At 40.1% G+C, this 24464-nt stretch overlaps 1 protein-coding gene across 2 annotated transcripts in view; it reads left to right on the forward strand.

The window, feature by feature from the left end:
• Positions 1-24464, forward strand: part of DERA (deoxyribose-phosphate aldolase) — a 118474-nt gene that overhangs the window by 25380 nt on the left and 68630 nt on the right. The window contains exons 1-5 of one of the 2 annotated variants that reach the window (XM_027541437.1): positions 11224-11310; positions 12348-12436; positions 13072-13219; positions 15100-15195; positions 18805-18939. In XM_027541437.1, the coding sequence (XP_027397238.1) occupies positions 12434-12436; positions 13072-13219; positions 15100-15195; positions 18805-18939 (382 nt within the window). In that variant the 5' untranslated portion in view covers positions 11224-11310; positions 12348-12433. Of the gene's footprint in view, positions 1-11212; positions 11311-12347; positions 12437-13071; positions 13220-15099; positions 15196-18804; positions 18940-24464 lie in introns of those variants that run through there. The other variant, XM_027541436.1, reaches the window with a different exon arrangement.

A 24464-nucleotide genomic window follows, 5' to 3' on the forward strand; every position in this document is an offset into this window, starting at 1 on the left:
TTCTTCCAGGGCACTGCTGTGTCTCCAGAGCTGATACGCCTTACACTTTGGTTAATCTCTATCCTTGGCAATCTAGTACAAGGCCTCAGTAGATGGCCTGCGGGTTTGGTCGCGTTACCACTGTGCTGTTTAAGTTTTACAGTGAACTCACTCAGAACTCTAAGTAAATTAAAAACGAAAAGGGCGGGGAACTATTGGATATTTTAACTGCCTCTTTCTTTGACTTCTTGGTTCAAGCCAACAGTATATTTCTCAAACAACTTTGATATGTAGACTGCTGAGGAAAGCTATATGGTCCCAACCTGGCAGGTTAAGAGTTCTTTGAACTAGTTAATGAAATGCTTCATACTGGGAACCTGGAGAAATATCAGCTTAGTTTCTGAAAAGCCTTTTGATAATGCTTCCCTTAAGGGTTTAAGAAAAATGCCAACAGAGTAAAAAGTATTGCTTTTTTCATAGATTTCAACATATTTAAACAATAGCAAAAAAGAGTACAAAGGAAAAACTGCTGTTCTTTGCCCAGGGAGGTCAGTCATTGGTTGATACCAGTTTTATTATGGCAAATTATACTGTTAGTGCTAACAGAACTCTTTGGGGGAGAGCTTAGAAAGACAATTGATGGACATCAAGTTAAAGATATTTTGAAAAGTGAAAAATGTGTTAGCTTTGTAAATACACTGAGGTGAATTTAAAAACATGGGCACCCACTGCTATGATATTTTAACCTGTAGAGTTTCACTGTAATTTTTAGAAACAAATGTTGTTGATGTATGTTTAGGATGCTGTAGCAGAAATACCGTGGAATGTGCAGCCTATAAGAAACAGAAATTTATTTCTCATAGTTCGGGAAGCTGGGAAGTCCAAGATCAAGGTGCTGGCAAATTTGATGTTGGATGAGAACCAGTCTCCTCACTGGTGGCTGTTTTCACTATAAACTCACGTGGCAAAGGGTCAGGGGATCGCTTTGGGGCCTCTTTTATAAGGCAGTGATCCTATTTGTGATGGCTCCATCTCATGACCTGGTCACCTCCTGAGGCCTAACTTCTGAATACAATTACTTTGATGATTAGGTTTCAACATATGAATTAGGATTGGGGGAGGGTAAAGCATGCAGAGCGGGTGCTACTGCTAAGTCGCTCCAGCCATGTCCAGCTCTTTGCAACACCATGGACTGTAGTCCGCCAGGCTCCTCTGTCCATGGGATTCTCCAGGCAGAATGTTCTAATCCTAAATGTATAGTTTAGTTTTTACATACCTATATAAGTGAGTTTCAGTGTAATTTGATTTACACATTTGTATTAGTAGAAGGTTAAATATTTACATTTTAAAAAATGTAGTGTATGCTATACACTACTCTTATTTATTATATTTTAAATATTTACTTATTTATTTGTTTGGTTGTGCTGCATAGCACAGCATATAGGATCTTAGTTCCCCCACCAGGGATGGATGGAGCTTCGTGCACTGGAAGCTCGGAGTCTTAACCACTGGACTGCCAGGGAAGTCCCAGATACTTAGATTTTAAAGTTTGGGAAGGAAAAAACAGCTCTTAGTCTGCTATTTTATAGTTGTGAATCAGTTTCTTATTACAAGCTTTTCATATTGGTTTCTGTATGTTCTGTATGTTAATTATTGCTATAAAATAAATTGCTGTTTGATGATGTTAGGTTATGAGACCTGTGGATTGACCCAGCTTCTAAATTTATCTGATTATTTCCTCATGATGTCGTTTAACTTACTTCTGTATCTTCTATATTTTAAGTTGGAAGTTACATCTTATATTAGTCTACTACTAGAACCAGTAGTAGATAGATGGATAGACAGATAGATACATACCCAGCCACACACACATATGTGTGTGTGTATGTGTGCATGGAGCCTTTTATTCTATTCAGGTCTTTCTTCATTAGATTGGATGAAGCCCACCCACCTTGGGGAGGGCAATATGATTTACTCCATCCACCAGTTTAGGCCTTGACCCCATCCATTAAACACCCTCACAAGACACATGCAAAAATAATGTTTAATCACATATCTGGGCACCTTGAGGCCCAGTGAGGCTCCATTTCCCTGATAGCTCAGTTGGTAAAGAATCTGCCAGCAGTACAGGTTCCTGGGTGGGGAAAACCCCGTGGAGAAGGGAAAGGCTACCCACTCTAATATTCTGGCCTGGAGAATTCCATGGACTGGATAGTCCGTGGGGTCAGAAAGAGTTGGACACGACTGAGTGACTTTCACTTTTCATAAGACAAATCTTGTCAAAAAAGAGGTCTTGATTTTCTTTGAATGTTTTACTAAATTCATATACTATAAAATCACAGGCTGTCTCAATTTCATTTATGTGGTATTGTGATTTATAATAAGAAATATATATTTGATGTTCATCTATTCTCCTTGGCACAGAGCTCCTAAACTCTTTGGATTTCCTGTGATGAGGGGATATTCTGGACTTACATGGAGGTGTCTTGGCAGAGCCCAGGCTCCTGCCACTCCCTCTGAGGCACAGGACTTAGGAGTCGCAGCCCCATCACCATCTGGCTGTGGTCACAAGTTGCTGATCTCAAGTGAGAGCAGCAACAGAACCGCCCTGCTAAGCCCAGTCAACCAATAGTGTGAGGAGAAATCATAAAAGAATTGCTGTTTTTAGGCATGACACTTCGAGGTAGTTTGTTACACAGCGATAGGTATGCATGCTAAGGCACTTCCGTCGTGTTTGGCTATTTGCTACTCACGGACTGTAGCCTGTCAGGCTCCTCTATCCATGGGATTCTCCAGGCAAGAATACATTCCCTTTTCCAGTGGATCTTCCCAACCCAGGGATTGAACCTTAGTCTCTTACGTCTCTTGCTTTGGCAGGCGAGTTCTTTGCCACTAGTGCCACCTGGGAAGCCCTTACACAATGATTGATAATAATCAAATCAGATAGGTTGAGATATTCCCAAGTGCAATTTTAGAATTTTAAAATTAAGCCTTGTACACGGGTTGAAATCTCGTTTGATTTGGTCAAGCCCTCTCGTTTGCAGAGGGATAAATTTCAGGGTTGTCTTCTTTGCAATATTTGCAAACAATTGTCAACAAATAATTGTAGTTCACTATGTTTCAAAAACTGGAGACTTTGGATGTTTTATTTACAGAATAGGTTTTTTTTTTTTTAAATTTTAGTTTTGGCTGCACTGGGTCTCCATTGCTGTGCAAGGGCTTTCCCTAGTTGCAGTGAGTGGGGCCTCCTCTCTAGCTGTGGTGTGCGGTCTTCTTGCTGTGGTGGCTTCTCATGATGCAGCGCGAGGGCTTTAGGGCAGGTAGGCTCAGTAGTTGTGGCACACGGGCTTAATTGCCCCATGGCACATGGCGTCTTCCTATATCAGGGATTGAACCCCTGACCCCTATACTGGCAGGCAGATTCTTAACCACTGGACCACCAGGGAAGTGCATTCTTAGTTGTTGTTCAGTTTCTAAGCAATGTCTGACCCTTTGTGACCCCATGAATTGCAGCATGCCAGGCTTCCCTGCCCTTCACTATCTCCCAGAGTTTGCTCAGACTCATCTATTGAGTCAGTGATGCCATCCAAACATCTCATCCGCTGTCGCACCCCCCGCCTTTTGCTTGCTCTCAATCTTTCCCAGCATCAGAGTCTTTTCCAGTGAGTCAGTTCTTTGCATCAGATGGCCAAAGTACTAGCTCTTCAGCTTTAGCATCAGTCCTTTCAATGAATATTCAGGGTTGATTTCCTTTAGGACTGACTGATTTGATCTCCTTGCAGTCCATGGGACTCTCAAGAGTCTTCTTCAGCGGTTTTTTTTAAAAAGATTTTTTCAACTGATTTTCAAAAAAAAAAGCCAAGATTTAAAAGTCTTATTTATAAAATAGTTCATGACTGACATATGTCAGCTTAGATTGACTGACAAAATTGTTCTTCCTCTTCAAAGAGTCATATGTTCCTAACATTCAACTGATAATAACCAGTAAAGAGAGAGTGCACACTGCCAAGAAGAAGTATTTATTTTTAACTAAACATCAGTTTTCTCACAAACATCAGGTAGTTCATTTATTCTGTGTATATATAAAATATTTAAAATTTGACAGCGATAGCTTGCACTTTGATTGTTAGACTGTGGGAACTTATTTGGATGAAATTATAAATTAAGTGTCTATCACAACCAAATCCAAGTGTTTTTCTGCTTCCTCAGTTTCTTAATAAAAACATTATTTCTATTCTGATGCTATATTCCAACAAAATTTGCATCTGTGGCATCTCTGCAAAATCAAATAATTGATCTGTTCAGTGCTAACCTGTTTAAATTTATAGTGGTGGTCACATGATCTCAGGTGTCTTACCTTCAACAAAATAGACTTTAAAATTTTTTCTTGAATTTAATGTTAGATTTTTTTTAAAAATGAGCAAATATTTGAGTTAATTTAGCTGATTTTTCTCTTTAAAACACCCATGACCGGAGTTCACTCTAACTCAAATCCATCAAGTTGGTGATGCCATCCAGCCATCTCATCCTCTGTCGGCCCCTTCTCCTCCTGCCCCTAATCCCTCCCAGCATCAGAGTCTTTTCTAATGAGTCAACTCTTCACATGAGGTGGCCAAAGTACTGGAGTTTCAGCTTTAGCATCATTCCTTCCAAAGAACACCCAGGGCTGATCTCCTTCAGAATGGACTGGTTGGATCTCCTTGCAGTCCAAGGGACTCTCAAGAGTCTTCTCCAACACCACACTTCAAAAGCATCATTCTTCGGTGCTCAGCTTTCTTCACAGTCCAACTCTCATATCCATACATGACCAATGGAAAAACCATAGCCTTGACTAGATGAACCTTTGTTGGCAAAGTAATGTCTCTGCTTTTCAATATGCTATCTAGATTGGTCATAACTTTCCTTCCAAGGAGTAAGCGTCTTTTAATTTCAGGGCTGTAGTCACCATCTGCAGTGATTTTGGGGCCCAGAAAAATAAAGTCTGACACCGTTTCCACTGTTTCCCCATCTATTTCCCATGAAGTGATGGGACCAGATGGCATGATCTTAGTTTTCTGAAAGTTGAGCTGTAAGCCAACTTTTTCACTCTGCTCTTTCACTTTCATCAAGAGGCTTTTTAGTTCCTCTTCACTTTCTGCCATAAGGGTGGTGTCATCTGCATATCTGAGGCTATTGATATTTCTCCTGGCAATCTTGATTCCAGCTTGTGCTTCTTCCAGCCCAGCGCTTCTCATGATGTACTCTGCATAGAAGTTAAATAAGCAGGGTGACAATATATAGCCTTGACGTACTCCTTTTCCTATTTGGAACCAGTCTGTTGTTCCATGTCCAGTTTTAACTGTTGCTTCCTGACCTGCATACAGGTTTCTCAAGAGGCAGGTCAGGTGGTCTGGTATTCCCATGTCTTTCAGAATTTTCCACAGTTTATTGTGATGCACATAGTCAAAGGCTTTGGCATAGTCAATAAAGCAGAAATAGATGCTTTTCTGGAACTCTCTTGCTTTTTCCATGATCCAGCGGATGTTGGCAATTTGATCTCTGGTTCCTCTGCCTTTTCTAAAACCAGCTTGAACATCTGAAAGTTCATGGTTCACGTACGCCTGGCTTGGAGAATTTTGAGCATTACTTTACTAGCGTGTGAGATGAGTGCAATTGTGTGGTAGTTTGAACATTCTTTGGCATTGCCTCTCCTTAAACATACACTAGAAATTTGGGATGTAAAAACAAGCACTATATAGAATACTCATTTTATCTAAATGAGAAGTCATGCTTCATAGTTTTATATAACTGTATCTGCTGAGGCTGTATTAAATTGCCATCATTAAGCACAGGCTTCCTAACATAACTGCTAATATATATATTTTTTTTATCATATCTTGAATAGTTTTCCAGGCTTTGTAAATATCTATGTAATATTCCATGGTATGGATGGATATGTATTTTATTCAACCACTTTCTATTGATGGGTACCAAGGTCATTTTCAGTGGTTTGCTGTGACAAATTCTGCTGTGATAAATATTCTTATATCATTATGTTTTTATTCCAGTAGACTCAACTTCTAGAAGTGCAAGCTTCTAGAATTGCAAAATGTTGTTTTGAGTTTTTCTGATGAGGATCACAGTGCTTTACCCACTCATATTTTATATTTTAAGTAGATATGAATCCTTTTAAGCAGATTTTGGTCTTGGAATCAGTGATATTTTTTTGTAGAGATATTTTGGCATGTGATAAACATTGAAACCTGTATGCAGGTCAGGAAGTAACAGTTAGAACCGGACATGAACAACAAACTGGTTCCAAATAGGAAAAGGAGTACGTCAAGGCTATATATTGTCACCCTGCTTATTTAACTTCTATGCAGAGTACATCATGAGAAGCGCTGGGCTGGAAGAAGCACAAGCTGGAATCAAGATTGCCAGGAGAAATATCAGTAACCTCAGATATGCAGATGACACCACCCTTATGGCAGAAAGTAAAGAAGAACTAAAGAGCCTCTTGATGAAAGTGAAAGAGGAGAGTGAAAAAGTTGGCTTACAGCTCAACATTCAGAAAACTAAGATCATGCCATCTGGTCCCATCACTTCATGGGAAATAGATGGGGAAACAGTGGAAACAGTGTCCAACTTTATTTTTCTGGGCTCCAAAATCACTGCGTATGGTGACTGCAGCCATGAAATTAAAAGACGCTTATTCCTTGGAAGGAAAGTTATGACCAACCTAGACAGCATATTAAAAAGTAGAGATATTTTGTTGACCTTTGTCAACAAAGGTCCGTCTTGTCAAGGCTATGGTTTTCCCAGTAGTCATGTATGGATGTGACAGTTGGACTATAAAGAAAGCTGAGTGCTGAAGAATTGATGCTTTTGAAGAATGGTGTTGGAGAAAACTCTTGAGAGTCCCTTGGACTGCAAGGAGATCCAACCAGTCCATCCTAAAGGAGATCAGTGCTGGGTGTTCATTGGAAGGACTGATGTTGAAGCAGAAACTCCAATACTTTGGCCACCTGATGTGAAGAGCTGACTGATTTGAAAAGACCCTGATGCTGGGAAAGATTGGGGGTAGAAGGAGAAGGGGACAACAGAGGATGAGATGGTTGGATGGCATCACCAACTCAATGGACATGGGTTTGGGTGAACTTCAGGAGTTGGTGATGGACAGGGAGGCCTGGCGTACTGTGGTTCATGGGGTCACAAAGAGTGGGACACGACTGAGCGACTGAACTGAACTGAAATGTTGAGAAGCATTTTTTGCAAACTGCAGAGCATGAACTTTTCTGAGAAATGGAAATTCAGAATTTAATTTTTCAAAAGAATATTTATTTGGACATTCTGGGTCTTAGATTCAGCACATAGAATCTTTGATCTTTAGTTGTGGCATATGAAATCTAATTCCCTGATCAGGAATCAAACCCTGGCCCCCTGCATTGAGAGTGTGGAGTCTTAGCCACTGGACCACCACAGAAGTTCCTAATTTTTCATTAAACATACTATTTTGAGCTCATTGTTGCTGGTAGATTTATTTTTTTTTTTTAAACAAAAAAGCCTAATCCCAAATACATAGTGTATGGGAGTTTGATCCTTGGGTCAGGAAGATCCCCTGGAGAAGGAAATGGCAACCCACTCCAGTATTCTTGCCTGGGGAATTCCGTGAACAGAGCCACCAGGGAAGCCCCATTGGTATCATATACGGTTCATATAATAATAAGGTTCTGTCTGGTGACCTTTGGTGCTAAGGTTTTTGGTGACCATTCTATGGAAGCAGTAAAAGTGGTATCTGACCTTATCATATCTGCCTGGCGCCTAGTAGTCATGTCAGGTTGGCTTTGTGGAAGAGCTCTGTGGCCGTGGATTGGTCATGAAAGTATTGGTGTGGTGAAATGCCCCAGAGACACATTATATGTGCTAATGCCCGGGCTACAGCAGCAGTCATCTTACTGGTCTACTTACTCTAGTCTCCCTCCCTTTCTTCCTAACCTGCGCACTGCTGTCAGTGCCTCTTAATTCCAAAGAGTTAAGTATATTTTGCTTTTACTGTTTAGTAAGGTAATGCATGCTCTTTGTAAAAGTTTTAAGTTAAAAAAAAGTTTTAAGTATTATGTAACTATAAAGCATGGGAAAGTAAAAATCTTATGTGATTCTGCCTCTGAAGACAAACATTGTTATCAATTTGGTCTATATTCTATTATTTTTTTGCGCATATACCAACAGAAATATATTTTATATTTTTGGATATTAGATTAGACCTTCAAATGAAGATTCATTCTAGACCCCACCTGTTGGAAACGATGAAGCTCCTAGCACAGTCTCTGTCTTATATCTTTACGGTGTAGAAACTGGGCAAGGCTGAGTCTTCTCACTAATATAAACTGAATATTTTCTGAGCTTGACTGGATCAGATATATATTGACATCCAAGGCTTTAAAAAAAAAAAAAAAAGCTAACCTTTTCCAAGATTAAGGTTGAAAGACTAGGCACGATGAAGTTGATACTTCAGTTGTTCAGTGTCTAAGGTAAAAAACAAATTTATTGTGATGTGGTGGGCTTAGTGAGCACCTATTTGTGTGCTTGGCATTTGTGAGTGATTCCTAGCAAGTTGCAAATTAGAACTGAAGCTAAACAACACAGGAAAAATAGATATCTGGGTGCCTACAGTAGGAAGAGGTACTCTGTAATAGATGCTGGGATTAAAAATATACTGTGAAAGTGCGTCTCAAGAACCGACTGTTTGGGGACAACCATTAAGGCACAGATTTAGTGGTACAATTTTAGGTATAAAAACCCAGAAAGAATGAGAAGTGAAAATGTAGGAAATTTTTAATCTTTCTTACTTTTCCATATTTGAGAAAGTCTAATGAAGTACCACCATGTATTTTTCTCCATTAGGAGCAAAGATAAAATCAAAATACAATATAAACCTCCTTTCATGGAGTTATCATTTGGTATTACACTTTTTAGGAATATTGAGAAGAAGTACAGGAACAGCCATGAACATAAGAGGAAGTGATGGAAAGGTGAAGTGTCAATTTTCAGGGAAAATGATGTCTGTCTCCACGGAGACTTAAGAAAGAAAGACAATAATGATTAAAAAAAAAGTGAAAAGAGTTTTTAAGAACAAATTTATAATTGAAAGAAGGGCCTGAAAGCCCCTGAAATGGCATACTAAGAGGAGCACTGGGATTTTCTCCATGGAAGAGTTTTCTGAAAGGAGTTATCGCCTTCCAATTATGGCTTTACGACTACTCTCCCCAAAGACACATGTGCTTGAAACCCCTCCTGGCCCCCTAAGAGAAACTTCTATGGTCCTGATGAGATTGTGTGCCTTAGAATCACTTCTCCGAGAAAGGAGATGCTAAAGGGTACTCGAATAAAATATTAAAAATTATGAAGGACATAACAAAGGCCAATCAGTCCTTTCTTTTCCCCAGACCCCATAATAGGAGAACAAGGGTTATCTGATGAAATTAAAGAGTAGCAAATTAAATGCTAATAAAATGGGATAATCACTTATATAATTCAATATCATGGGAGGTCACAGAGGCAAATTCTGTGGCTGGATTAACTGTGGGGCTGGCTGATTTTATGACCACTAAAGATATTTTTAGCAGTGGAGGCTGATATTGTGAGAGAAGTGATCCTATTACATTCTCCCAAAGATGGTTTGCAAGGACCTCTGGCGAGTGGTGTCTGAGACGTGTGAGAGCCAGCCTCGTGGGTTCTGATCTTTGGTGGGAAATTGTAGTAAAAATTAGTTTTTAGGGGAATGTCCTCAGGTATTGTATTCACGTTGCAGTCCCAGCTTCTCTCGTAGAGATCCAAAAGTCCTTTATTGAGAAGCAACTGGGGTACAAAGTTTTGTTACACAAGATGGGGAATTCCTGAAGATCTTTTATCTTTTGTCCAGCAGAGTCACTATAGATAGTTAACAGTGCTGTGTTGTATACTTGAAATGTGCTATGAGAGTAGATCTTAAATGTTCTCAGCACACATGAAAAGGAAAAAGAATATGGTAAATGTGTGAAGTAATAGGTAATATTCATTAGCTTGACTGTGGTGATTCTTTCACAGTGTATATGTTTATCAAAACATACACCTTAAATATATTCAGATTTTATTTGTCAAGCTGTGTGTGTGCTCAGTTGCTCAGTCGAGTCTGTTTGTAACCCCATGGACTGTAGCCCTTCAGGCTCCTCCGTCCATGGGATTTCTCAGGCCTGGATACTAGAGTGGGTTGCCATTTCCTCCTGTAGGAGATTTTTCCGACCCAGAGATCAAGTGCTCGTTTCCTGTCTCCTGCGTTGGCAGGCAGATTTTTTACCTCCAGGGAAGCCCTACAGATAGGAGAGAGCATTTCAAAACAAGCAACAGAGATGTCTCCCGGAATTTTGTTGTTTTTGTTTTTGACTGTGCCGGGTCTTAGTTGCGGCTTCAGGATCTAGTTCCCTGACCAGGGATCGAACTCCTAGCCCTCTGCACGGGGAGCATGGACCATCAGGAAGTCCCTCTCCCAGAATTTTGAGCAGCTTGTTTTTTCTTTTCCCTCTTTTGACTTTTTTTAATTTTAATGCTCTAATTTCTAATACACTTTAAGAAATTCTCCTTTGAGGAAAGAATGGGGGTATCCTATCAGCATCTAATAGATATTAATCTTATCAGTGAGGGGATGTTGATCAAGGATTCCTTTAAGCCCCAGTGTTAATTCATTTATGTGTTTATTAATTATTCATTCTCCTGGACTGGGCACTCCCAAATAACTCCCTGCTGGCAGAAATGAAGCCTGTGACATGAATCACACAATGTTTTCCTCCACCATTAGGCGTATCTGTGTAATGAATCAGTACAGGTTCTCCTAGTTCCAAATGTATTTGATTTTGCACAGAGTAGGACTTTTCATGGCTGGGCTTCCTTCAAGAAAGTTATTTATAGTTGAGTGGAAAAGAAATATATCTTTTTAAAAAAAGTTTTGGGCTTCCCTGGTGGTCCAGTGATTAGGACTACGCTTCCAATGCAGGGGATGTGGGTTCGATCCCTGGTCAGGGATCCAAGATCCCACGTGCTATGAGATGAGCCAAAATAAAAAAAAAATAATAATAAATAAAAATAAAATTAAAAAAATAAAAAAGTAAATAAAAGTTTTGATACTGGTAAGTCTTTCTTTTTGAGGACTGTGTAAAAAACAAGTGAATGTGTTTAATAAAATCTTCAAGTTTTAAATTGTTGTTCTTTTTGCTTCTAGACCTTAGCTGGATCTCCAAAATACAAGTGAATAAACCAGCAGTGCTAAGACGTGCAGAACAAATCCAGGCTCGTAGACCCGTGAAAAAGGAGTGGCAGGTAAGGGCTTTTCTTAAAAACTCTTTCCCTTGCTTTACAGGCCTGATCTCTTCCCTCGAGGCCACAAGACTGAATTTCACTCAAGCTGCATCTCAAAAGATTGCAGCTGTCCATGACTTATTTTAATAATTCATATATGATGAAGATGGGTTGGAGAAAGATAACATGTTTATCCAAACAGGTTAAAATCTTATCATTCTTGAGTGGCAAAGCTGCAAATGAATTTGAGGCATTTTTATTCATGAGTGAATTAAATGGCATATTTTCTCAACATACTTATTCAGTTTCTTAGACACACCTTTGATTGTCTTCTATTTTAATTTTAAAACCTTAACACCTAAACCTGATGGGTCCATTGTTGGAGGCCCTGCGGTTATGAGCCTTGATCTTCTTTGATCATCATGTTTGCTGCTGCTGCTGCTGCTAAGTCGCGTCAGTGTGACTGACTCTGTGCGACCCCATAGACGGCAGCCCACCAGGCTCTGCCATCCCTGGGATTCTCCAGGCAAGAACACTGGAGTGGGTTGCCATTTCCTTCTCCAATGCATGAAAGTGAAAAGTGAAAGTGAAGTCGCTGTCATGTCTGACTCAGTGACCCCATGGACTGCAGCCCACCAGGCTCCTCTGTCCATGGGATTTTCCAGACAAGAGTACTGGAATGGGGTGCCATTGCCTTCTCCACATGTTTAATGTACAATTAATTTTCCCAAATTATCTTTCAAAATTTGCAAAATGGTGTTTTGTAGAGTACTAGTGGTCAGCATATTCTTCAGTATGTACTAACCAAAGACATGCTATACATCTCAGGACTGAAAGGAATTCAGAGTTCATTCCACAAGTGAGGCAAAATATTGTGATTGAATCCTTTAGGGTAACAGGTTGCATTTTGCTCATTCTTAGAAATAATCTGATTGAAAAGATAAAAGGAATTTATTTGAATGAGTTGTGAAATGTGAATATTGTTTTAAAATTGAAATTGGATTAAACTGGAAAAAAAAAAAAAGAAAGTAGAGACTCTTTATCGTGTCTCATTCCAGGTCCCAGGGCTGGAGGTCTAATACAAGATGGAAACTTTTGTTCCCGAGTTCTCCCTTATCAGGGTAGAACCTTCCCAGGTCGCTCAATGGTAAAGAACCTACCTACCAATGCAGGACATGCAAGAGACGTGGGTTCCATCCCTGAGTCAGGAAGATCCTCTGGAGAAGGAAATGGCAACCCACCTCTGAGTCTCCTTGTGTTGAGATGCAAAAGTCACATGTGGGGAGACTTGTTCTATTAGGAATTTCCATTTGGGGTATCTGTGGAAGAAAAAAAGTTTATAAGCTATTTTTTCCCCTTTTATTTTACTCTGTGTAACATTCGTCTTTTTGGTTAAGCTTGAACACATCAGAATGTATGCCTAGGAACAGCATAGATGGGAGATTTTATTTTATTTAAAGCAGTTTGTTTAAAAAATTTTTTTGATGTGGACCTTTTTTTTTCCTTTTGGTCTTTTTTGACCTTGTTACAGTGTTGCTTTTTTTTTTTTTAATGTTTTGGTTTTTTGACCCCAAGGCATATGGGATCTTAGCTCTCCAACCAGGGGTTGAACTAGAACCCCTTCTTCCCTTAGAAGGTGAAGTTTTAACCACCAGACTACCAGGGAAGTCCCTAGACATGAGATTTTAGCACCCTTATGTACCTAATGGTTTTCTACTAACTAACTGTATTGGAGATTAATTATTTTTTTTTAAGCCTTGTTTTTACTTTTCTTCAAACCAGGCTGCATGGCTCCTGAAGGCTGTTACCTGTATAGATCTTACTACACTTGCAGGTGATGACACAGCTTCCAACATTCAAAGGCTGTGTTATAAAGCCAAGTATCCAATCCGGGAAGACCTCTTAAAAGCTTTAAATATGCATGATAAAGGTAATGTGTATAGTCTGTCTGGTGTTTACCTTTTTTACAGTAGCAATCACTGAATCTAAGAAGACTTAAGATTTGGATGCTGAAAATGATAGTAACAATAAAATCTGTGATAGAATTGTGTATGCAGAGTAATAATTGAGATTCTTCTCTGAAAAACAGCAGAGAGAGAATCTGAGTCTCATTTTTAGGTCAGTTCTTTCCCATCATGGATTAAAGTTGCAAGTATTGAGTTTCTGTATTTTTTGTTCCAGTTCTTCAGTTTTGGAAATTTTCTGTCTAGTGACTCAAATACTATGATTCTGATTCCCTAGCCACGTGTAAAAAAGCCAGTCTCATTACTTAATAATCACATCTCATACATAAAGTATTTTCTGTGAGTAAATGAAATGCTTTTGAGAATAAAATACAAATGGGAAATATTGCCGGCTTGTATACTGGGTTAGATCTTTTGAAAAAAATGTTATATTCACTCTCTTCATGTACATGAAAGAAAGGACTTTCTTAAGTTGCCATAAGTTTAGAACCTCAACATTTTAGAAATGCAGGAGACTTTGAGAGTGAATGCCCTTGTTTCTAAATGTGAAAACTGAGACCTGGAGGGTTAGAGGACAGTGTGCCTCATTCCTCAATGGGCTAGTTTTAGGAGCCAGATCTAAACCATGCAGGGATCTTTCCTGGTTCTTAGGTGCCTGTCTGTAATGAATGCAACTAATGCTGCATTGACCCAATGCAGGTATTTTTTTCACAAATAGTTTGTGTTAATAGATGACTTATAGATATAAACAGCTGCATAGCATTTAGAAAGTATTTAGTATGTTTCTTTTACACTGACGATAAAACACCTACCATTTATAACACGTCAAAGCAGCAGCTTTATATGAGTCTTATGCTACCGTTTAATAGTGTCTCTTTGATTTTTTAATTTAAGAGCTTATTCCTCAAACTGAGGGCTCCAGATCCAGATTTTATTATTTTCTGCAGAAGAGAGACTAGGATTAGTGACATGTCATTTTGCAGTGCACGCATACCTTGTGTTATTGCACTTGGCAAAGACTCTGTGTTTTACATATTGAAGGTTTGTGGCAACCCTGCATTGAGTAAGTCTGTGGGCACTGCTTTTCCAACAGCATTTGCTGACTTCTTATCTCTGTCACATTTTGATAATTGTCTCAGTAGTGCACACTTTTTTGTTATTGTAATACTCTTTTTGGCCATCTGTGATCAGTGATCTTTGACGTTACCATTGTAATTATCTGGCATTATGTTTTTAAAAAGTACGTACCTTAATTTTAAATTAAGGTACGTACTTTTAAAGATAATGGTATTGCACACTTAATATTGACTGCAATACAGGGTAACCGTAACTTTTATATGCACCAGGAAACCAAAAACTTCCTGTCACTCATTTTATCGCGATACTTGCTTTATTTCGGTGCTCTAAAACTGCACCTGCACTATCTCCAAGGTCTGCCTGTACTATCTTGCAAGGTTCACTTCTATTTTTATTCATCTACTGTCGTGTGTGACCCCTGTAAAAACTTAGATTTTGTTACCTACATGAAATAAAGCATTTTCATTGAGTCAAAGCCACTAAGTTTACCATTTAGGATATTTTTTCAACAAATGGTACTATATTAACCTCCAGGAACAATGTATTAAAAATATTTTATTCTCTAAGGATGAGGAAATGATCCATGTTGTCAAGAACTAGAAGGGAATGTGGAAAGTAAAAGCCTTTTAATTTGTTGCAATGTCGTAGGAGGATTATTTTTTCTCTGATTTTGATTTCTGCCAATGTTGAAGTATAAATAATAATTAAAAGCATATTGTGTGACTTGAACTTCACGTGAAGTAGGCCGTTATGCCTCCTTTCTCCACAGGCATCACTACAGCTGCCGTTTGTGTTTATCCTGCCCGCGTGTGTGATGCAGTGAGAGCTCTAAAGGCTGCAGGCTGTGACATCCCAGTGGCCTCAGGTAAAGCCTGTGGTTTCTGTTGTCATTTTTTCAGTGTTTCCCATCAACTCAGACACCTTGAGGTAATACCTATATAGTTATTTTATTTATTTTTGACCGAACTTTAACTTTCTCTAGTTGGCCGTGAGCGGGAGCTACTCTCAGTTGCGGTGTGCAGGCTTCTCAGTGCAGGGGCTTCTCTTGTTGCAGAGCACAGGCTCTGGGTGTGCGCGTTTCAGCAGTTGTGGTGTGTGGGCTCAGTAGTTGCGGTGCGTGGGTTCAGTTGCCTGAGGCCTGTGGGATCTTAGTTCCTACACCAGGGACAAACTCATGTCCTCTGCATTGCAAGGCAGATTCTTAACCACTGGACCACCAGGGAAGTCCCTATCTATATGATTTTATGCTGCCGTACTACTCTCAGTCATTTCCAACTCTTGCGACCTCATGGACTGTAACCACCAGGCACTCTGTCCATGGGATTTTCCAGGCAAAAATACTGGAGTGGGTTGCCTTTTCCTTCTCCAGGGGATCTAATCTGCCTCTTCTGCGTCTTCTCCATTGGCAGGCAGATTCTTTTTTTTTTTTTTTTTTTGATTTTTTTATTAGAGGAGCCACATAAATGTGGCTGCTTCAACTTTTTAAAAAAATTTATTTTAATTGGAGGCTAATTATTTTACAATATTGTATTGGTTTTGCCATACATCAACATGAATGTGCCACGGGTGTACACGTGTTCCCCATCCTGAATCCCCCTCCCACAGTGAGCCACTTGGGAAATCCCATATAGTTTTTTATTATGATTTTAACCAGTCTTGTCTATTTAATTGATTGTATTTATTCATTCTTTTCATATTTGTCAATTGCCTGTTGAGTAGCAGACATGATATTAATTCCTAAGACTACAGAGCTGTTGGCTTTCCCAGTAACTCAGCGGTAACAGCATCAGCCTGCCAGTGTAGGAGATGCAGGTTCAACCTTAAAGGAAATTCAGTTGTTAAGGAGGAATTGTCAAGTTAAAAAAAAAAAATCATAATGTAGGACATATTATTTTTTTGTAAAATATAATAATAAAACTATGCAGAAGATACAGTTGTAACTCTGAGTGCAGAGTGATTTATTCTGCAGAGTATGGTAACACTCAGAGGGTAAGGGGCTGCTGCAAAGAGATGTAACTGCATTGGGTCTTAAGGATAAGGAGGAGTTTAGAGAGTGGATAAGCTAGGAAGTGGGTTTCCCAGGGGCCAACACACCTGGGAACCTGCCTGCCAATGCAGGTGCCAATGCACCTGGGAACCCGCCGGCCAATGCAGGAGATATAAGAGAAGCTGGTTCGATCCCTGGGTCAGGAAGATCCCGTGGAGGAGGGCATGGCAACTCACTCCAGTATTCTTGCCAGGAGAATCCAATGAACAGAGAAGCCTGGCGGGCTATGGTCCATAGGGTCACAAAGAGTCGGACACAACTGAAGCGACTTAGCAGCCATGAAAGCTAAGGAGTGGCATTTCCAGCAGAGGAGCTGGCATGTGTAAAGGTGCAGAAGTGCATTCAGGGAACTGAAATGGTTTGCAGGTGTTGCTTCCTAAGGTAGGACAAAGGGAGAGCTGGGGAGTTGAAGCTGGAGAGGTAGGTGGGGGCCAGACCCCATGGGGAAACCTTACCAGGCTGTGGTATTTGGGTTTTATTTTGTTGATGGGGAAGATGCCAAGAGATGTTAAGTAGAGAATGCCATGATCTACTTCATAATGTAATAAGTTAGGTGATGGTAGTGGATAAATTAAAGGGGATTGAAATGGAGTCAGACTGATCATAGTCCCTGTGGGAGATGACAAGAGCCACCCCCAAACCTGAACAATAAAAGAGGGTATGTTCAAGGATTACTGACTTAAAGAAAGATGCAGTAGGAGAACAAGGCATGAGGGAGGGAAAAGTCCTCCTGAACGCTTCCCTGTGTGTGTACGTTTACAAATGGGTAGATAGATATTAAATTAGATTCTCCTTTTAAAAGATGTTAGAGGAATATCCTAGTGGTTTAAAGAAGGAAGCTGAGAAGATCATTAATTAATTTTGTTAGGGATACATCAAGAGAAACAAAGTATACAGTATTTATATATTAATATAGCTTATTCGTGAAGATTCCTGAAGTATTTGGCAGCTTCACCTTAATCAGCCTTCATTTTTCATTCAGTTCAGTTCAGTTGCTCAGTTGTGTCCGACTCTTTGCATGGACTGTAACCCCATGGACTGCAGCACACCAGGCTTCCCTGTCATCACCAACTCATGGTGCTTGCTCAAACTCACGTCCATCGAGTCAGTGATGCCATCCAACAATCTCATCTTTTGTCGTTCCCTTTTCCTCCTACCTTCAATCTTTCCCAGCATCAGGGTCTTTTCCAATGAGTTAGCTCTTCACATCAGGTGGCTAGAGTATTGGAGTTTCAGCTTCAGCATCAGTCCTTCCACTGAATATTCAGGACTGATTTCCTTTAGGATGGACTGGTTGGATCTCCTTGCAGTCCAAGGGACTCTTAAAAGTCTTCTCCAACACCACAGTTCAAAAGCATCAATTCTTCAATGCTTAGCTTTCTTTATAGTTCAACTCTCACATCCATACATGACTACTGGAAAAACCATAGCTTTGACTAGACGGACCTTTGTCAGCAAGGTAACACCACTGCTTTTTAATATTTTTCATTAGGCTCAATCAGTTCAGCTTTTCCTTTACACAACAGGGAAACATACTTTCCTCTAAGGTAGCAGACCGAAGGAATTTAATAACATTAAGGAAACATGAAAGGTTACCTTTAGACACAAGAATGAAATCAGTGATAAGCATGTTAAAAATGTTAATACTTTTTCCAGAAGTGTCATTGTGTTTTTATTTTCCTTCTGTTCAATATGGGAGACCTGGGTTCGATCTCTGGGTTGGGAAGATCCCCTGGGAAAGGGAAAGGCTACCCACTCCAGTATTCTGGCCTGGAGAATTCCATGGACTCTATAGTCCATGGTGTCGCAAAGAGTTGGACACAATGGAGTGACTTTCACTTTCACTTTCATACTTGGGGCTAGTTCTTCCTGACTCACAGCTGCTTCAGTTTTGTGGACTAATTAGGTGCTTTTCCATCATGCAGTATCTCCCCTTTATTCTTATCTGCTTGACTGTTCATTTGAAGATGGGCAGTGGATGGAACATGTATTTCCATTTGGTTACAACAGCTATAAATATGAATGAGTAAGTCATAATGGCGATAGCCAACTTGGTCAAGAGTAGGATCCAGGATTAACTAGTGTCCATCCACAAGGCTACTACTACTACTTTATGAGTATCACTGTGATGATGACATATCTTCTTAATCACTATTTTCCTAAAGCTCCCCCGTTAGCATCTCTGCCAGCAGCTTAATTTCAGATCTTCCAAAAGATATACTACTAGTATTTATCCTAGTGTCAGTGCTATATAAGATCGCATTCAGTTTCTTCACAGTTCACTTTGCAAGGTATGCATGAAGTTCTAAAGTGTCATTTATACTTTGGTCTGAACACTGATTTTTTTTAGCCTGAAATTCTTTGTTGAGATACTGACCAACTGAAATTTGTCTCCCTCCCTCTCTTCCTTCCTTCTTTCTCTGCTAGTGGCCACTGGCTTTCCAGCTGCACAGACTCATTTGAAAACACGATTAGAAGAGATAAGATTGGCCGTGGAAGATGGAGCTACGGAAATCGATGTGGTGATTAACAGGACCTTGGTGCTGACAGGCCAGTGGAAAGGTAAGGGCACGTGCTTACCCAAGGGACTCAGTCATTCCGTGGTCAGCCAGATGGCAAGGACCTGAAAAGAGGCAGCATGGTTTGGAAGTCACTGTTCTAGATTACAAGTCGCTAGGTCAAAGGGTGAATGGAGGAGAAAACACGACCAAGACTGCTCATCCTTGTTGCTTATAACTCTGGGCAGATGCCCACCTGCATGAATTTTTTATATCTCTTTTAAGGAATCAGTTATTCCTAAGCAGTGAATTATTAACTTTTGCTCTATTCTCTGCTGTTTTGTTACTCAGTACAATACAAAAATCACCCCAGGCAAGTATTTTATGCAGAGTTTATTTTAATATGCTGGAGGAAGCTTCCCTTTTTTATGTTAATCTTTGTGGATTTTGAGGATGTGGGATTATTGATTAGTTTATGAAGTCTATTTTTACTCCTGTTCTTGGACATAGCTCCTTTGGATTTTGTTCTGTATTCACCTTCAAGATTTGTGGTTTACTATCAAGTCAATTACAATAAGACATTGCCCAGTCCAGTAACAATTTGTTTCTTTTTTTAAGAGACTGATTTTACTTCTATGTTAAATATATTTTATATACTTAGAGATTTTTTTTTAAGTTAATAGACTATTTTTTAGGGCGGTTTTAAGTTACAGGAAAATTGAGCAGAAAGTATGCAGTTCCCATATACCTCCTGTGTGCGCCCCACTGCATACAGTTTCCCGTATCATTAACATCTTATATTATTGCAGTGTATATGTTAGAATAGCTGAAGCTGAACTAATAACATTGATAATTACTTAATCAAAGGAGGTAGGATGTGCTCAATCATGTCAACTTTTCTGACCCCATGGACTGTAGCCTGCCAGGTTTTTGCAGACAAGAATACTGGAGTCGGGGTTGCCATTTCCTACTCCACAGGGATTGTTGATAGCTAAAATAAGTACAATTCTGTATTTAAAAAAAAAATCATTGTAATATGTAGCTTAATTGAAAATTTTTAATGAAATCATAGGATAAAATCAGAATAATGTATTGTCTCTTTAGCTATGTAGCTATCAAATAAATGGCATATTTTATTCTAATTACAAAGGGTAATTTGTAATTAATTAAAATTAATTCCCACTGTTAATTAACTAGTAATAAAGGAAGTTGGTGTTCTACTTAATCTCCTCCCGTACAAATAACCCTTGATAACACTGCAATGCACAACTTTCCAAGCCATTTCCCCTTCATAGACACACATGCAACGCCTACTATTTAGTAAAGTTTAAAATAAATATTTTTTAAAAAAGTGAAAAAGTTAGAATTAAAAATAGGATCATGCTTAATGTATTTTCCCTTAACCTAACAGTTGGACTTGCCAATATCTCATAGGTATCTCTAGACTCTATCCATCAATCCATCTAGCTCATCTTCTGTAAATTCTAATTCCATTGTTTATTCACAAAAAATTGCTTTTGGTTAGGCAGCAACAAAGATTCAGTCAGTGGTTTAAATGCTCAGGGAGTTACTCTGTCATTTAATGTCTATGTTCATGCATAGTCACTTAGTCCTGTCTGCCTCTTTTGTGACCTCATGGACTGTAGCCCACCAGGCTCCTCTGTCCATGGGATTCTCCAGGCAAAAATACTGGAGTGGGTTGCCATGCCCTCTCCAGGGAATCTTCCTGACCCCATGATCGAACCCGTGTCTCCTGCATTTTCTGCATTGCCAGGCAGATTCTTTACCACTGAGCCACTTGGGAAGCCCCCTCATGTAAAGTCTAGGCCTAGGTATTTCAGGAGTATTGTGGCAGTCCTTCAGAGTTCTCAGAGACCTGAGCTTCTTTTACCTTCGGCTTCCAAAGATCATAGCATCTGATCTCAGCTTCAAGACCACTCCATTGTTTACAACGGCTTTTGAAGCTCCAGCCCTTACACTTGTCTCCCAGATGACAGGAAATAGGGACTTGTCCTGTCTCTCACACACCATCTTTGCTTACACCTCATGGCCCCGAATCAAATTCTGTGGTCAGGCTTGACTGCAAGTGAAGCTGGAAAATGTTGGCTTGGAACATTCACTATGTTTCCATTCATTCTTTATACGTTGGATGGTGCACATTTCTGTGCCTCAGTGGAAAGGAGTGAGGGAAATTCTGGTTCAGAAAGAGACTCTGCCACATGAGCTAAATAGGACGTGATCTTAAAAACTGGACAGCAAAAGTTGAGGCAAGGGGACTTCCCTGGTGGTCCAGTGGCTAAGACTCTGCGTTCCCAATGCAGGTGGCCCGAGTTTGATCCCTGGTCAGGGAACTAGATCCCACAGGCCGTAACTAAGCAATTGCACCACAGCTACTAAGGCCATATACTCTAGAGTCCTCATGCCACAACTACAGAATCCAGTGCATTGCAACCAGAGAAGTTCTTGTGTTGCAATGAAGGCCCAGCCAAAATAAATAGATTAATTTTTAAAAAGTTGGGGCAAAGCAACAATAGCAACATTTAAATTAAAATATTTATGAAGTCAAAAGGCACAGCAGTCTGGACCATGAGCTATGGGGCAAGTTGTCTCAGAGATTTCTGCAGCCTCTGGGGAGCGTCACTGTATTCCAGGAGAATCCAGTCACTAGTATAGCAGTTCTGAGTGAAAGTGAAGGTCACTCAGTTGTGTTTGACTCTGTGACCCCATGGACTATACAGTCATGGAATTCTCTAGGCCAGAATACTGGAGTGGGTAGCCTTTCTCTTCTCCAGGGGATCTTTCCAACCCAGGGATCAAACCCAGTTCTCCCGCATTCCAGGCGGAAGCCCACAGCACTTCTGAAGGGTCTAGGAAAAAAGGTCAGGTTGTTCGCATTATCTGATACTCCTATCTGTACCCACCACCATTTTTAAACCCTTACCAGGTTTCAATATTTTTTTTTTTCAGATTTTTGTTATTTATATGTTTGTCTTTTTTTGGCTCTGCTGGGTAATTGTTGCTTTTTTGTGGGCTTTTCCCTAGTGCAGCGAGCAGGGGCTACTCTTCATTGCAGTCATGGGCTTCTCACTGCAGTGGCTTCTCTTGTGGATCATGGGCTTAATTGCCCTGAGGCATGTAGGATCTTCCTGGACCAGGGATTGAACCCATGTCCTCTGCATTGTCAGGCAAATTCTTAACCACTGGACCACCAGGGAAGTCCAGGTTTCAATTCTTGACAGTGCACAAATATCTTTTTGTGCTTTCGATTTTTGTTCCTTGTCTTATGGGTCACGTGTGCCTTGGGCATTTACAACCATCCTTAAATGGCTTATTTTAAGTAGATGTCCCTCGTCCCTATATATTAATTCTGCTTGTCTACTTCTTGTAATAGATTTCAGTTCAGATTTAAAGCTAGAGTAGGAAAAAAATGAGTAAGCTTTATGTGCTAAGTTGCTTCAGTCCTCTGACTCTTTGCAGCCCTGTAGACTGTAACCCCCCAGGCTTCTCTCTCCATGGGATTCCTAGAGTGGGTTGCCATTTCCTCCTCTAGGGAATCTTGCTGACCCAAGGACTGAACCCTCGTCTCTTACATCTCCTGCAAAACTACTAGCGCAAATTTAGAAATACACTCTGTGTCATTTAGTTGGATAAAAAAATGTATGCTCTTTATCTTTTATTAAGTAATTATAGACATAGAAGTATAGATTGTATTATAACTTGTGCTCCTGTCTTTAGAATACTACTAATTGGAAAATCAAATACAATAGGAGATGAGATTTGATGTAATTGGCTTTCCCTTAATGAAGCAGGAATGGTTGTTTTTAAGAACTGATAATTTCCCAATAACAGACATTCATGTAAAATATAATAACATATCTTTGTCCCAGACCATACTTTTCTATTAACTCTTTCTGTGGTGTTAATAACCTCTTGACCCCAAACAAATTGAAAAGAACCATTGAATACTAGAAATTTAATTCTAACTAGAAGCCTGCGAACATCTTGGCCCTTTTTCACTGCAATATTTTGTCTTAATTTCAGTTCCAAATTTGATTACATATTGTGTTTTTCAGTGTCATGTTTTAATATTAGCTGTTTTCTAAAATATGAGCCTATCATCGATTTCTTGGAATTTGCTGATGGAGGCGTCTGTGAGGCTGTTAGACATTCCAGTCTAGGTCCCTCTTCTCTTTGCACTAAGGTGTGGAGGACACTGGTTAAAAACCAAGAGAAAGAATCCTGTTTTTAAAACCTGGCCATTCAGAGTGTCTCTTCACCATTTTTCATGGTCACAGGGGTTCACAGTTTAGGATATGAACTCAGAGGGGAGATGTGAGAAGGACTTGTTATTCCTCTGCTTGGATTCACCTTGGTGGTCGTTGAAAATCTACTTCCTCAGGACTTCCCCAGTGGTGCAGTAGTTAAGACTTCGCCTTTCAATGCAGGGGGTGTGGGTTCAATCCCTGGCCAGGGAGTTAAGATCCCACATGCATCATGGCCAAAAAACCAAAACATACAACAGAAGAAATACTGCAACTAATTCAATAAAGACTTTAAAAAATGGCCCATGTCAGAAAATTAAATAAAATCTACTTCTTCAAACTTTTAACTTTTCCACCCACCTTGCATGCATGCTAAGTCACTTTAGTCATGTTCAGCTCTGTTCGATTCTATGGACTGTAGTCCACCAGGCTTCATCAGTCCATGGGATTCTAACTGGAGTGGGTTGCCATTTCCTTCTCCAGGGGATCTTCCCAACTCAGCAATCGAACCCATGTCTCCTACATCTTCTGCCTTGGCCAGTGGGTGCCACCTGAGAAGCCCTCTACCACCTTGGGGCTCCTTAAGTCTTGTCCTTCTTACTACTTCTCAGAGAAAATACATCTGTTAGGCAGGAACTTCCTCAAGGTCCTTGCATCCAATCTGCTTCCCTTTTCTTTCTCTTCTTCCTCCTGTGTCCACTTCCCCAGCTGCTTCTCAGAGCTCACTCCTCCCATCAGCATACTAGCAGACATCCAAAAGTTCTTATGATTAAAAAAAAGAAGCCCACAGGCTCCATTCCTGCTCATCCCCAGCTGAGTCTCCCTTTCTGTTCTCCCTTTCATGGCTGAAATTCTTACAAGAGTTATGTTTACTTGTTCCCTTGAATCTGTTTTTCCCATGACACCAGTGGCCTCTTATTTTGCTGTCCCTGGGGATACTCTTTGGTCATTTAGTTTTGTGGCCCAGAAACAGTTGACACAAGGGACAGTTTCCTCCTGGAAATACTCTCTTGTCACGGCTTTGGTGATCCCACTGTCTTCAGGTTTTCCTTCGTGTTTCTGATGCCTCCTGTGTCTTGTTGCAAGCTCCTCCACCTCCCCTGTCTTCACCGAAGTGTTTGTGGTCCTTGGGCTCTGTCCCAGAAAACTCAATTTCTCAGGCTCTGCACTGTTTTTTTTGGAACCTCCTGTCCACACTGATTTCGGCCGTTACCTATGCTGAGGACTAAACCTCCAGGGTGGGGGACCTGAGTCTGTCTGACTCGGGAACATGCATTCCATTTCCCCACTAAAATGATTCCCCATGAAATGATGCTTTTCATTGATT

Source organism: Bos indicus x Bos taurus, chromosome 5 (assembly GCF_003369695.1).
Source record: "Bos indicus x Bos taurus breed Angus x Brahman F1 hybrid chromosome 5, Bos_hybrid_MaternalHap_v2.0, whole genome shotgun sequence".
Taxonomy (NCBI): Eukaryota; Metazoa; Chordata; class Mammalia; order Artiodactyla; family Bovidae; genus Bos; species Bos indicus x Bos taurus.